Source organism: Apium graveolens, chromosome 9, assembly GCF_009905375.1.
Source record: "Apium graveolens cultivar Ventura chromosome 9, ASM990537v1, whole genome shotgun sequence".
In the NCBI taxonomy this organism is placed as follows: domain Eukaryota; kingdom Viridiplantae; phylum Streptophyta; class Magnoliopsida; order Apiales; family Apiaceae; genus Apium; species Apium graveolens.
The window spans coordinates 240,250,562-240,266,836 of NC_133655.1; the positions used below are offsets into that span (position 1 = coordinate 240,250,562).

Consider the following 16,275-nt stretch of genomic DNA (forward strand, 5'->3'; position numbering starts at 1 on the left):
AGATAAATTGGAACAGAGAGAGTATATTTTTAGATGCCGATAAACAATTACGGTCAGATTTGTTGATTGAAACACCATCATCTAAATTCACTCAACGTCATTTCCCTCTCAAAAAACTCTATCCCCGCTTTATTTTCCTCTGAAATGAAGAATTCTCCCGCTTTAACATAATATATACTTATTCATTACACATATATATATTATTTTAATTTATGTAATGTGAAGTGTGAATTTTTTTATAAAAAACTATAAATTTTTTCATTGTTAACCAAATTTCATTAAATACTTATATAATAATTTTAATATATATTTTATAGTTTTAAAATTATTAAATAACTAATATAATGATAAAATTAGTTAAATATTTTATAATAAATAAACATAATATTTTTAACTAATTATTCTGATGTTTATATAATAAGAATAATATTTTTAAATAATTTTTAATTAATTTAATATTTTAGTTTCACTTTTATTTACTAAAAAAATAATTAATTTATTATTACTAATTTCTTCACAACTATATATGTTAAAAACAATTATTAATATAATTGTTGAAATTTAAAAATAACAATAAAACCCTTTTCAAATATAGCTAATCATTTTAGCTAATACCACTAAAGTGCTTACGGGTTCAACAAATTTTAGATAATAGTTATTTTGTACTATTTTAGCTAATGAATATAGCTAATAGCTTTGGAGATGCTCTAATGATCCCATAAATTTATGTTTCTAGGTGAAAAATCTTAAAATCTTGTTCAAATATAATTAAAATTATACTGAGTTTCATCCATATATTATTAAAATAGAAATTGTTCTACTAAAAAAACACATTCTTTGTATAAATACGTAATCGTTGATTCAAAATATGCTAATTATTTTTGCTTAAGTTTTGCTAATATGAAATAATAATACACATTAAAGTATTGGAATTGCATATTTTCACCAACATGCATCTAGATTTTACAAAAATGCAAATTTTTCATGCACTATAAACCGCATGCCCGGATTTATAGTTTCACACCCGATTACGACTAAATTATCCTTATTTAAAGTAGACTTAGTTAAATATGAATATAAAGTATGTCGGTCTTAATATTGTATGATAAATTTAAGATCACGTATCAGCTGCCTCCAAATTTTATGTAGCTTTGAGTCTCAAGTTCAATGGTTCTCCACTTCACTTTGATGATTTCTTTTTTTAATTTTTCAACAAATTACTTGGTGTGATAATACTGAAAGCTCGTTAAAATTCAGCAACATTCTCAATGAGCAGTTGCTTTTTACGTATTTTAAAAGAAAAACAAATACTAACAGATTTTAATAGATATGATAGTATTTTTATAATTTTAAAATCTCTCACGAGTATAAATAAATAAAAAATTAAAAAACCTATCTGTGAACTCTACAATATTCTTCCTCAACTCTACACTAAAGTTAAAATCCAGAAAACAAATTTTAAAAATATGTAGATCATTACTAAAGTATAGCAATTCAAATAGTGAAGTCCAGAAAAGTGGAAATAATTACATTTTATGTAATTAATTGATCAAAATACTATGTTAAAAATCATAAATAGAAGTACCGGATACGTCTGCTTATTATCCATTTTTTGCAGTTACCCTGATGGAATGTGTACAAGACACTTCTGCCATTGATCAAATGATTACAACTACACTGCTTCCCCAACAAACAAGGATAATTTATCTTAGAAAACTTAACGTGGCCTGTAGGTATAAGCAAGTTAAAAAAACTCAAATTTGTATTTTCATGCATACAATCTTGGTCATGGATGTAGGCAGTGCAACTCTGCTAATTACATTATAACACAAAAGTTAGCACAGACAACATAATGCAATGAGACCTGAGAACATAATGGCTAGTTAGTCAGAATAAGTACGACAATACATTGTAATCAAATACACAAGTCAACACAAATTCATCATGGTACCACAGGATACAATGACATGCTACATACTCTAAAAGTCTAATTATCCTCCTAATGATTTGAATGTGCAGGAAAGCATGACTAGATGCAAAAAAGTAACAAACTTCACCTACTGTTAGCCATGGACTTCACACGTTGCAAAATTCGCACAAATTCATAAAAGAGGGAGAAGTCTAGACCAGAAATACTGTCAATATCTTCAACAGTAGGATATTTTGGATTATAAGTGCTCGGAGTTTGACAAATGACCAAATCAAAAACTCCAAGCCTTTGCTTAAGAAGTTCCAGCTTAGAACTTGATAATTTCTGAATGCCTTCAATTTGCACCAACTCTCCGCTTTGCCCAGAATTGCTCCACCACTGCTTTAGAATCTTGCGTTTTATTTCACATGTCTCCACAGCAACAACACCTTTTAAGCGAATGCCAAGCCGGTCCAAAGCTATTTCAGCTCCTCCAACTCCACTATATATTGACAACAATGTTAATCCTTCAGGAAACAAGGATTTTAAAACCGACAGATGATATGCCAATGTATCAATCTGGAAACAGTGTTTCAGGACCTGAAGTCGATCCTGCAAGCTAAAACCAGCAGCTTGAGTGTGTCCCACCGGGTAGCCTAGAATGCGCTCAATTTGTTCAGGATCTAAAGGCTTCAGTTTGTTATGTCCAGACCATACAAGATTGAAATTTTTACAACGATGAAGCAGATCCGTTTGTTGGTCTACAGAAAGCAATCCCCCATAATCATTCAATAACTTTTCAAGCCGATTGCACTGCTGAGAGATCCCTGTAAGATCAGTATTTATGCAGCTAATTTGCTTTCTAGTATCCCATGCCGGACACCATTTTCTTGTACTTGGTATCACATCTTCAATTGTCATTGGAGATTTAAAATTGATGCGAAACCTATTTTCATTCGGAAGATTGTGTACATACCCTTCCTTCCTACTCAAGGCCGAAAAGAATTGTGTGTTCACAAATTCAGGCTCAACAGCATACAAGAACTGAGAAATTTTGATCCAAGAATCCTGAGAAAGATTGAGAACATTACCATAGAAGAAGTATGGTGGTCCAGCAGCCATCCGATCAAGACTTTTGCATGAAATAGGCTTTGGCAACATAGGAGACTCATTAGTTAACCGTGCTTTACGCGGTTTCGGGGCCAACCGTGAGCTAGTTGAGGAAATTCCTCTTCTTGTTTCAAGCCATGGTGGCACAACAGAACTTAATTCCTCGTCATACTCTTCTTTTGGCCTTTTCGAACTCGTAGACTCATCAATATATCCTTCGTTCGGTCTTTTCCCCGTAAAGTTTTCCATTATCCCATATTCCCTGACCTTCGAAACAGTAACAGTCACTGGAGAATTATCCTCGGTTTTTACTGTCAAGTCATCATAACGAATGGAGCCTTGTCCATTCAACCCAGAAAATGATTTACTTGTGTCAACATACTTTTTCAAACTTGAATTTAGGGCATACTGCATATAAAGAAAAGAAAATATAAGAGAAGGAAATAGTTGTATTGCTAAAAATATCTTTGTGTTTAAGTGCACTCAAACTCTAGCTGCTTAAAAATTTCTATATTTCAGCTTCAAGGCATATTTCTATCGTGTTGCAAACCTATCACTATATGTTTTGAAACTAATAACTTGCTTGGCAGTTTCAGAAATAGTATTAAATTCTGCTAAGGAAAAACATATATATGACTGCACCATCAATAAAATCTGCACATTCTGATTTCAAGTTAGAGCCAATGGAGCATTTCCTACTAACGAATAGTAAGAGATGAAAACTATGTGAAAACTGCTATCATAACTAAAAGAAAATACTGCTTAATATTAAGATGAAAAAGAGAACCTTGCCGATTTGACCAGTAACAATCGAGTCTGCAAGTTCAGCAACAGTAGCTTTTGAACCTGGGAGATTGAATATATTAAATGATTGAAACACTGGCGCATCATTTAGAATCTTAGACACATGTACCTGGGATTATATCTTAAGCTACAAGAAAAAGAAGCGTAAAGAAGACTACTCCTATATATAAGTACATAATATTGGTTCTTCAGTTTAAAAAAGATCATTTCAGATCCAGCGGCACCGAGTCACGCTATATCAACTATGTAGAAATACTAGAAGATAGTGAAAGCAAGAGATCACAAACATGTCACCACCACACAATGTTGAAGTGGTCGACCTATGCTATGTTTTTTATGGGTAATTTGAAGAAATGGATGTATCAGAACCTCGCCCATGCGTTTTCCGTGCAACAATCATATTATAACTGTGAGTGAGTGATCAAATGAAAATTATATACTATACATAATAAACATAAATGGGTCTTTGGTTATTAGTCTTCGCTCGTTGCAGGGCACACTCCTACAAAAGGATCCTATTGAAGGCTATATTACCCAGACTTCGCTGAAATGTCCAACATGAATACACAATACATGTTTAAGTGTCAGGCTCGGCAATATTTTAAAAAATGTTCATCAATGTATAGCATGCTGGGACTGATTTCTCAAATGAAACCAAATTTCACACTAATCTGAAATATTGTACAATGAAACTGAGTTTAATGAATAAAATCTTGCAGACATAGTCAGTAAATTACAATAGCCATTACCAACGATACATAGGGACGCCTATGACTTTATTTAGACAAAGAAATAATGATTCCATTTAGAGTACTACTCACCACACATGTCGATAGCAGCAGAAATATCTTTCTCCGAAAAACCCATTTCAAGCAACCGAAGCGTATTGTTTAAAGTCCCAAACAAAGTTTCAGTGCTGGCATCCTAAACATTTAATGCATGTGTAATTTTAGGCCCAAAAACATGATCTTAAAGCATTAAACTTACCTAAAGATGTGTTAAAATAAAGTTTTCAACTTCACAATCACTAAATCACTAAATCTAATAATAATGATAGTTGGTACAGCTCTACTTTTTGAAGGACACGATAAATTACTGTGTTGAGGTAAAGTGCAACAATCATATATTACTGTCCCTGGCTTTGGTGTCTTCTGACTTCAAGTTATCAGAGGCTCTTGTGAACATGTTACACAGCATAGTTATCTAGATTGTGGAATCCCAATGCAAAATATATCTTGCTCTCTACCTCAAAAAGGCATTAGCATAATTTAACACTAAAATGCTGGCCAATAAATTTAGCCCCACTAATTTATTTAGAACAATAAGCATGTTAAAAGGATACTACCTCTGTCCCACCGGGTTCTCTACATTTACTATTTGCGCGTATTTCGAGGCTTCTATAAAGTATAGTTTCACAATGTTTTTTTAATTTTTTTTTTGAATAAAAATTTAAACCTAAAACTTTTAATCAGAAAAAAAATATTAAAAAAATATTATGGAGTTATGTTTTAAAGGAGCATTGAAAAGCGTGCCGAAAAGTAATATATAGAATTCAATGGGACAGAGGGAGTAATATCTACTATTGTATCGAAAGGATTCTTAAATTGTAATCTATAAGCATCCTTATAAAAGGTAAAAACATGCCACATGTGTTGGCTTAATTACTAACAATTCAAGTATATTTTTGGGTTCTTTGTCTACTAACTTCAAGAGATACAAGTTACACATGTATAAATATGTTTTTGGCAGATCTGAGAACATACAAACAAGCAAAATGATATCACTGAAAAGGTGGTCGTGTAGAGAGAAATGGTACATGCATTGAATCAATATTATATATATTGATAATTGATGCTTCAAAGCAAACTTCCATTGTCATATATTTTTCCTTCTCAAGAAATAGAATAATCTATAACTTTAGTTTCATTTATTTCATTGCCCGGTCTTGTATAACATCAGGTTGATGCATTAAATTTCTGTTTTAGGAAACATACGAAACTAGCTATTGATTAAATTTACAAACATAAACAAAACAAGATTTACTTGTATAAGCATTACCACATTCTTTTCATCGTCACGGCTATTAGCAATCTCAGCATTCTTTTCAGAGCTTTCAGCAATTTGGGCAGCAGAGATAAAATCTATTATGTCACTTATGAGAGCATCTTCTCCTGCAATACAATATGAGAATAATAAATACATGTAGCTTGAACTTCAAAGTTTAAAGGTATCAGAAACATTGTCATTTACCGAAACTATGATAAAACCATATCTCTTCTATATATAATAAGAGAACAAGGGGATAATTAGTGAGATTAAAAAGTCTCATTGAAAAACTAAACTACCCCTGTTTTTAATTTTTATATAAAAGATGTGCTTTGTGGGAATCGAACTCAAGATATTTCATTCACCTATACAACCTCATACCACTACAACATAATGTCACATTTGTTTTTTATCATACATATAATATGTAAGTGTGCTAAATGAAATTTTATTTAACTTTAAAGATAGTTACTTGAATCTTGCAAAAAAATAATAGTTACTTGAATATTTGTACTCTTAATTTTAAAGAATTAAATTCCGGATACAAAATTAGACATAGTACATAAATGAATTATTATTTTATTTATTAATCTTTTTTTAGTTTGAAAATGTATCTCATATATTTTTAACATATTTTATTATTATAAAAAGTAATTAAAATGTACATATATAACTTTTAAAGAAAATATTGAAAATATAATCACTTATATATAATTATAAGGAGTCAAAGCATTTTATTTTATTTCAAATTTGAAATCAGAACTTGACCCATTCTTCAAAAAATACTCGAAATTTGACTACATGACCTGGCCGAAAAACATCGTCACATTCTACTTTTAGTAAATTTAAATTACAAGTTCGGCGAGGATATCTTAACAATAATGTGAATTTTTTTAATATCTTATATTAATATAAATTAATGTGTTTGAGGTGTTTATAAGATCAAGTCAATTGATTATTTATATTAAAATTACTAACTTCACTGGTAGCGCATTATTATTTTTGGGACTTGTCCCGATTTTAAAAATATTCGAAATTTGATATGAGATTTCACGAGATTTTTTAAAACTACGATGATATATTAAATCGATTTATTTTTCATTTTTCACTTTAAAAAACTAGCTTTTTAAAAAGAATTCTTCTAGATAAATAATATTCATTGATCAAGATAATATTGTACAAATATTTTGAATTATTCAAATAAAAGTTATATTTATGCTATATTGTAACATTTGATTCAATGCATTTTATATACTATTTAAAAAATATATATTGTTCAATAATCCGAATGAATTAACCAGTTCAACTGATATTTATAAAACTTTATCAAATTGAAAAATATTTATTTCGGAGAATAGTATATAATATTATCAAATTATTATATGAAAAATATTAGAGTGGTAATAAAAGGAACTTAAAAACGGTTTAAATAACGATATAATTATAATTTTTTCCTTCGAATCCTTGAAAAAAATTATGAATATCAATAATAAGTCTTTATAATATATAATTTATTTTTATGTTACAAACATGATTGATACTCAGTTGCGTAAAAACTAGATATAGATTGTTTGTCAGTGATAATATGAATACCTTATATAAATTATTGTAATTTATTTATTACATAATTTTAATTTTTGAATAATTATAAATGCATGTTATTTAAGTAATCATTTATCTCACTAGATGTTAATAGTGATTATACATGTACATAAATAAGATATTTAGCATATAAATAATTGAAACCATCGTAATTTACTCAGAAATTTAACATACGACAATTTATATGTTGACACACACATATAACTTAATGTTACTTTGGTAACCGTAGTGTAAATAAAAAACTAACATTTTTCTATGCATACATACGTTGAATTTCAAAAACTAACATTTTTCATTAAAATTAACTTTTATATTAACAATAGTTTAAATTTTACATTATTGTATATTATGATTGCAAGTCATCATGACTTCAATTATGCATTTTTTATCTTTTTAAATTGAGTAAGTTAATTGTAAGTTAGTAGTGAACTCAGTAATAATATAGACCAGTACATATAGTTTATTTAAATAAAATTCAAAAATTTTGGTTAACTCTGTATTCAACATATATGTTATTCTTTAACTTTTTATTTGTAAACATACTAACGACATTCTACAGATTAAGTATAATCATTTCCTTTTAAACGTACACTGACTACCCTATTTATATTCATTCATTAAATACAAATTATACAACACAAACAAGAATATATATATATACATATATATACATATTGCTTAATGAGTTATATTTGAAAAGCTGTATAATTTGATATTGTCTTTTATGAAAGTAATACACATTGATAAATAATCAACTTATATTTGATATACGTTAGACATTATACAACATTTACAAATAAAAAAATAATTGAAAACATTATAATTGCATGATGCATAAAAAAATTCTAGAAAATGAGGTGAAAATTCTAGTTTGAAACAAAAACACACCCAGAACGTTTTGAGGTGAAAACTATTCTTGCTATTGTCTTAACTGGCTATTTATAAGTGTGATCATGGGGATGGTTCTGCACATCATTTAGTACAAGTGTAATTATTTAATAAAATTACATCCTATTTAATATATTTTCTTTAGCTTCGGTGAAAATGTACTTCTCTCATCCGTTCAGAAAACATGTGTTAGATCTCCACTATGAACATGGAAACCTTGGAAAGGAAGCTTAAATCCGAATAACAATTACTTAGTATACACAAGTTAAAAACAAAACTGAGTTGCACGCTACACACAAATATAAGCTTCTAATTGTAAGGCAACACTGGAGGAATGCGCCCGAGAGGGGGGTAAAAAAAAGATGAGAAAATTGCAGGTCGCATTCCTTATGTTAAAAATGATGATCAAATTTTGGATTTGTTGTCCATTGTTAACCACGATCTCAATCGTGACACTTTACAATCACAAGTCTCTTTGCGACCCGTTAGCCGTATTTGTCAACAAACGTTATTCTTAAAATTCAAATTTATTTTTGACATTAGCCTTCTAATATAAATATGAGCGAATTGCAGGTAGCACCCTATAACTATATATCTAGATGTATTGTCACCTGTTAGTAAATAACTAATCTCCATTTTCATTCAATTGGAGATTTCCTCCCTTGATGACTGTGTAACAATAAAAAGATAAGCAAGTTGCAGGCTGCACCCTTATACTTGGATATATTGTCCACACTTATCTATACTCTAGATTCTGATACCTTACCTTCACAACTTCTCATTCACGAGTCTTTCTTCAAATGTACTTTCAACATTAATCTTCTACTAGTAAAAAGACGAGCAAATTGCAGTTTGCACACCTTTTATTTGATATTTTGTACATTGTTACCCGTACTCTAAATCATGACACTTTACATCCCCAATTTTTTGTTCACGGGTCTCCTTGCACCCCTTTAGCGTTATCCGTCAAGAACCAGTCTCTTAATATTCAAATATATTTTTTGACATTAACATTTAACCATCTAATAATTAAACTGGATGTATTGCCAATTGTTACCCATACTCTAAATCGTGACACATTACATCCCGCAGTTTTTCAATCATGAGTCCTTTCGTGCCCCTTTAGCCATATCCTTCAAAAACCATTACACATAAAATTCAAATGTAAATTTAAAAAGATGAGTAAATTGCATATTGAATCCTTAATATTTCGATGTATTGTCAATTTTAACCCGTACTCTAATTCGTGACACTTTACATCCCTCAGTTTTCATTCAGGCTTCTCGTTCAACCCCTTCCGCTATATATCTGTCAACAATAATTAAAATTCGTGGGTATTTACGACATTAGACTTCTACATAATTTAGATGACTTTTTTCATTCCCATCTTCATTTATTTGGGGACTTCAGTCACATATTCACCTGTACCACAAATTCTTTTTCATGGGAAAATCAATAGTCAAATGTCAGAAACAACACCCACTTTGCTTTACCCTACACTCATTAACCCTATAATCTGTTTAAATATATGTTTTTCCTTTAAACTAACCACTTTGTTTGATAAAAGTGCAAGAACTCTTGGAATAAAAGATCTACTAAATCTTTCCACATGTGATCTTGTTCCTTTTATCAAGACTGCATGTGTCAGGATTGCAATAGTATCTTTTCCTATTCGTAATAGTGATGTGTTGGATATTGCTGGTATATTAACAGTAAAGGGTAGTTAAGAATTTTCATATTACTTAAGGAGTAAGGGTACTATATAAACACTAGTTGTAATTTTTAGTTCGGTCATGTTGCGTTTTATGAAAAGGAATACTAATTCCACCAACTGCCTTTCTCTCTCTAGATTATCTGCTCTTTCTCTCTCTATAACAAACTTCCTCTGTAAAATCATGGCTCTCTCTTAAACATCTCACTATCTCTCTCAACCTCTATCTAATTACTATCTGAACTAGCTTCATTTCTCTGTTTCTTACTTGTTAATTGCTAATTAATTGCACTTCTATCTCCTAATATCTCAAAAACATTCAAATATTGAAAACTTCTAGTTCCTTGATTCTAGGAGGTAGAATGAATTGTCCCCGGAAGGATTTAAATCACATATACTTTTCCTTCTCAGTTACTTACTGCAATGTTTAATAAACTAGGTTCTTATATCTATTTGCGTGTAAGAGTTTCAAGCTGTAGTTGCTGGTGAATTGGAGTCGTCATCCATTGCAGAAAATGAGAAATATTGATAAATTATATTGTGGACTGAAGATATAGAATGAGCCTCAAAATAACTGGTAAGAGTAGATTGAGAATCTTAAAAACGATGACAGATATTTCTCTGAAGGTTGAACTGAGCTTGTCATCTACTCCCTCCGTCCCCCTGGATTGTTTACGTTACTTTTCAGCACGCTTTTCAATGCTCGTTTAAAGTATACTTCCATAATATATTTTTTTTTTAAAATCTGAAAAAAAGTTTCATATTTAAACTTTTATTCAAAAAAAAAAATTAAAAAAACATTATGAAACTATACTTTATTGAAGCCTCGAAATACATGCAAACAGTGTACATAAACTATCCAGCGGGACGGAGGGAGTACCATTTTTAATTAAAGAACTTCATAGCTTATATGAAGAAGATGATTTTTAAATAAATTATTTGTAACTTGCCTCTTCAATTCTTAACAATAATGATCTCTTAGACGGAAACAGGTCTAGAGGGTGAAAATAATGGTGTGAGGTCTGCGAAGTGCCACTATTTCAAGTATGAGACTGAAGAGGGCTGACGGGCTGCTATGTGTCATGATTTCTTTTCAAGTATGAGACTATAGTGACAGAATGTCAAAAGATATGGAGTCCCAACTACAATCCACTCATAAAAAAATCCAACATACCAAGTTTGTTTATAGCATAATCAACTTCATCCTCAGAGAAATTCATCATCAGTAAAGCTGCCTTTTTCTCATCCTTAACTCCACTCAATATGTCAGGTTCCTGCCAAAGATTGAATAACAAGTCGTACATGCAAGTTAGGTTTCATAAGGCATTAGGATAGTAATTTCATGAAACTGATCTCAATGCCGACCACGAATCTAGAACACTAATATTTGTTTTAAATCATGGGTAAATAAGTAATCGAGCACAGCCTGCATATATATAAACATGAATGAAGTGTATTTAAGTCACTTTTTTAATTATACTCCTAGGTTTTTCATGACTCATGGGATTCACATAAAGGGACAGAAGAATAACTACTTAACACATACACCTGATACTTGGTATAGTGCTGCTCTGATGAACTTTGGACAACCTTCACCAACTGATTGCTTAAACAATTAGAAAGAAATGTGACACTGAAATCTGAGAACTTCGACAAAATAAATTCTCCAACAATAGGAACAAGTTCACCATGTAATACACCATATTCATGGTGTCTAGCAGACTCTATCTGCACCTTTTCTCTTCTCACATCTAACCTAAGTTGCCAACTATTATCTTTCGAAAGCAAACTTTTATGTTCGGCATCAGACATCAGTGCAACAGACATTTGCCTCTAGAGACTATTGATTATTATAGTCAAGAAACAAAAAGTGCTCTTGTCAACACTATGGTTGATAGCCACCAATCAGTCTTGGAACGGACAATTGTTGGAAATATGGACACTAACGTACAATCAATCAGTAAAATAAGCCCATGTCTAAACATAGGAGCTGCTGCTGCTGTTAGCACTATGGTAAAAAAAAAGCCCAAGAACAACAGTGTATCTTGGCATAAAACACTAAAGAAATATTGTACGAATGGAATTTCGGATAGGCAGTCATACAAGAAGACAGAGACAGAGGGAATGGGGGGCTTAGGAGTCAATTTCCTACCCAAAGTTCTATAGTATCTTCTTTATTAGATTCTATCTGCTTCATATTTGTAGTTTTGTGCACCCAATAAAAACTAGGTTTGTATACTTGGGATTTGGGAACAAACACCAACACAGTCACAAACCCCATACAAACTGCAGCAAACATATGTATTGTGTACAGAAGAAGTTTGTGGAAGATGTGCAAGGAGAAATGATATGGACCAACACATACTTTTATTTTTACTATAAATTAGGCCTAGAGTGGCCAAACAAACTCATAATAATATTGCTCTCTGTTTTTGAATTAAAGAAGTTAAAATGTAATTATGAATTATATATTGAACTGTAAAATTAGATTAGACAAAGTTGACGTTTATGTCACTAATTAAATATTTAGAGGGATTAATAAATATTCATCAAATTTTTTTATTATTTAAAATTGGCCTTTCTCTTAAGAGTTAATTTGTTAATTAAAGATAAAAAGAAAGAAAACATCTTCAATGAGATTATTTCTCCTGTAAATCCCTTGTTTTCAAAGTACTAATATACTTCACCTAGGCCTTCTTAGGCGGTTTGCCAGACCATAAACTTTCTTTATTGAGTTAAGCAACCAGATGCAATATACTACAGATACTGTGAATCTCTTACCTCCTCACATGCCTTAAGTAAGAATTAACTGATTTGCTAACCGAGTTCAATAATAACTACAAAAACAATAAGTAGCACATTACCTCTTTAGGATGATTATGCATTGAGATATTGACATGACTGCTTGCATCATTTTTCTCTCCAAACAAGCTATCCAGAGAATCAGATGATTCAGCAGAAGAAGTATGAGGAACCTGTTATATCAAAAAAAAAAAGAGGAAAGAAAGGGTCAACTACTTGCCACGATTGAGATGAATAACAGCGAGGAGCAGGCTGATCCTACTTTTGACAGAGTTCAATTTTTTATTAGAAATTATTAAAAAGGTAAAAGTTATGGATTAAGTCAAGAACCACATAATTGAATGAAGTTCATTAAACATAGCTAAAAGCGGTCAACCAAACTGAGAGTAAACAGTGTACTACAGAGACAAGTTGCCATCACCTTCTTTTCTGGTAGCACAACTCCAGCTAGTTTATTATTGACGTTAAGTAGGCCACCATGGGAATTCGAAGATTCAGGCCTTGTATCTATTTTAACCTGTGTCACTCAAAAAAATAATATGTATCAGTTACAAATAATAACTGTAACTACAAGAAATGAATACAGTAGGTTCTATAGGGAAGTTTCTTCTATATTTAACTGGGTCGAAGCTCATATATTAAAGCATCATATCGCAACAAAAGTAAATTGTAAGATTTTGAGATTTAAAAGTCAAAGCCCTTCCAAAATTGTATTCTCATTCATTTCATAAAGAAGGCAAGTCTCAAAATTGTACAGCAAAGCTTGTTTCTTGACATAAATTAAAATAAATAGAACACACGGCCGATTGTAATTTTTGGTCTTGCTCTTAGACCATGATGCAGCTAAAACTTTAGAAAAGAATTTAGAAAGAAGAGTAAATGTTAAAAACTAGGACACGGTAATGTTATGAACTTTGGACCTAATAAGACTCTCCTATCCAAAACCCTTGAAAAAAATATCTGGCTATGTGAATAAATCCACACAGTAGTATATAGCTCAACTAAATAATTGCTTAAAAAACTGCTCTTGTCCAAACTAAACATGGGCAAAGAACAATACTACCAGTCTAAAATAAAATGTAAGAATGTATAGACGAGAACTGACACATACTTACCGAGTACTTGCATAGGGTCTCCAGCAACATTCCTTCATTGTCTTCACCTATATTAAGGAAAATCATTTCGTTTCAAGTATTCAGAAAATTCAATAATTGTTCTAGTTCAGAAGAACAAGTGAAAAGTATTATAGTTTACAAGCACAAGTGTTTGTAAAACAGTAGGAAAGCAAAAAAGCTAGGCCCTTGCAGAATAAGGGGTCTATAGTTTTTTGTGAAAGGTGTTGAAGTGAGTACAAAAAGTGTGCTAATGAACATACCAACATACTTATTTGTTTTCGCTAAACTATTTTACTGTTATTTTATGCATATTACCATTTTCCTCAATTGCTTTGTCAACAAGAGATGGTGGGAACCCCATTTCTATGAAAGATGATCTTACACGGCTGCTTGATGAGCTAGCAACATTATCCTGCAAAAAGAATTCCTTGTAAATGTCAACTGTCAAGTGGCTAAAAGTGAGAACCCTATTATTTTAAATAGGGAAGATATATGTCAAACAAAAAAACCATCAATCGAAACATATAATTAAAGTCCAAATATATATGTGTGTGTGTGTGTTAATTAGCTCTTGAGAAAAGTTTAGGTAAAAATTAGAAATTTGTCATAGATAACTACACCTTGATTAATGAAATAACAATAGTACATATAATTTCACAATATATCGATTAAAAGTTATTATTCCATTTGCCTAACTTCATCTCAAGCATATCATGCACTACCTCTACGAATAATTTCATTACAGGGCAATAGGAGACAAAGTTATCAACTCTAAGTTGTTATACTATACAGAAATTATGGTTTGGAATGCTTCACGAAAGAATTCAGAAAGAAATCATATGAAATGCCTCTTTTTTCACTTGTTTTGTTTTAGATAAAGAAGATAAGCTACGTTAAGCACCACATAATTAAATTAAATCAATTTTTCCAAGTAACAAGTTTCAATGAATCATTAGTTGCGCTCCCACTATTATCGACAAAAGCGTTCATTTAACATAGACAACATGAAATTGAAGTAAAACTTTTTATGAAGCTAAAGTAAACACTGACAACACCAACATAATCAACTCCCTCCAAGTAAATCGTCTACAAGAAGAGCAAACAATACATACCCCAGTTTTCCATGGGTACATGTCACCCAATATCAAATCCTCATCATCCTCAACCTTAACATTTGACATATTTGCTTCACACTATCTGAAAGAACAAAATATCACCCTGTCAAACAAACACAACTCAACATACAAAAGTCGAAAAAACTAATCTAAGCTAAATAGTCACTAACAAATACTCCATAAATAACATGTATTACCACAATATACATGCACATTTAAATATCGCAGCAACTGCCAACATAAATCAAATTAAGCAAATGTACTATTAATTATTTGTTTTATGTCTTGTATTTCTAAACTCGATAAATGAATAATATTTACCGGTTCCGAGATATTTACTCATCGAGGTTTAACTACGCATTATATTGTTCAACAACGCAATCAAACAGTAGACAGTACAAATTACCAGCACATTTAGCTACAGAATATCAATTACAATACTATAAACTGAAAAATCACTTTTTTTAATTTAAACAGGATTAAAACAAAACCTAGATTTAAATTCATGGTTAATTGAATTAGAAAAGGTGAAATACAACATGCATGTGTATATATATGTAGTGGCGTACCTAATCGGAGCTCTGGTGAGATGACTCGATCTCCGGTCGCAGCCGACGGCGCGTAGACCTCACTGCCACCACACGTACGCTCTCGTCGCAGTAAAATAAAGAGATTGAAGTAGCTAAGGTAAGTAATGTGTGATTTTACTCTATTAAGGGCTGTTACTGACACGTGTCGGTCATCTTTTGTTATATATTGACGCGTTGGATTATTGCTTTGTCATTGTTTGACTTTAATCGACTGTGTGACAGCTGTTGTTTAATTTGAAGGCCTTTTCCTTCTTTATTTTAACCAAATATCCGAAAAGAATTTTAATTATTTCTGCTTTTAATTTTACAATTTTTTCATAAAAGACAGCTATCTTAAAATTAAATTTAATTAAACATAAAGTATTGCATAAATTTCATTTTGAAGATACTTAAATTTAAAATTCTAGAACTAATTATTTCCTACTACATAACATAATAATCCTTCATCCCTAATTATTTGTCCTGTATTTAATTTTTATGGTGAAAATAATCAAAGTTTGACCAAAATTTGTATATGTCATATAACTGAAAATATTTTATAGAGTTACATCGCTGAAAACTATATGTAATTTTTTAAAATATA

At 30.9% G+C, this 16,275-nt stretch overlaps 1 protein-coding gene across 2 annotated transcripts; it reads right to left on the minus strand.

Annotated features, from left to right (window-relative positions):
• Positions 1-1,796: 1,796 nt before the first annotated feature.
• On the minus strand, positions 1,797-15,829 carry LOC141684210 (putative inactive DNA (cytosine-5)-methyltransferase DRM3). Of its 2 annotated transcripts, none has more exons than XM_074489071.1 (11): positions 15,672-15,783; positions 15,100-15,205; positions 14,303-14,399; positions 13,988-14,034; positions 13,294-13,389; positions 12,935-13,045; positions 11,245-11,344; positions 5,882-5,994; positions 4,645-4,747; positions 3,807-3,865; positions 1,797-3,427 (listed from the first exon to the last, which is right to left on the minus strand). In XM_074489071.1, the coding sequence occupies exons 2-11, from the start codon at positions 15,166-15,168 to the stop codon at positions 2,054-2,056; spliced, it is 2,169 nt and encodes a 722-aa protein (XP_074345172.1). In that variant the 5' UTR covers positions 15,169-15,205; positions 15,672-15,783; the 3' UTR covers positions 1,797-2,053. The 2 variants fall into 2 exon arrangements, with proteins under 2 accessions (XP_074345172.1, XP_074345170.1); XM_074489069.1 differs by having other exon boundaries at positions 1,798-3,427; positions 15,100-15,184; positions 15,672-15,829.
• Between the last annotated feature and the right edge of the window lie 446 nt (positions 15,830-16,275).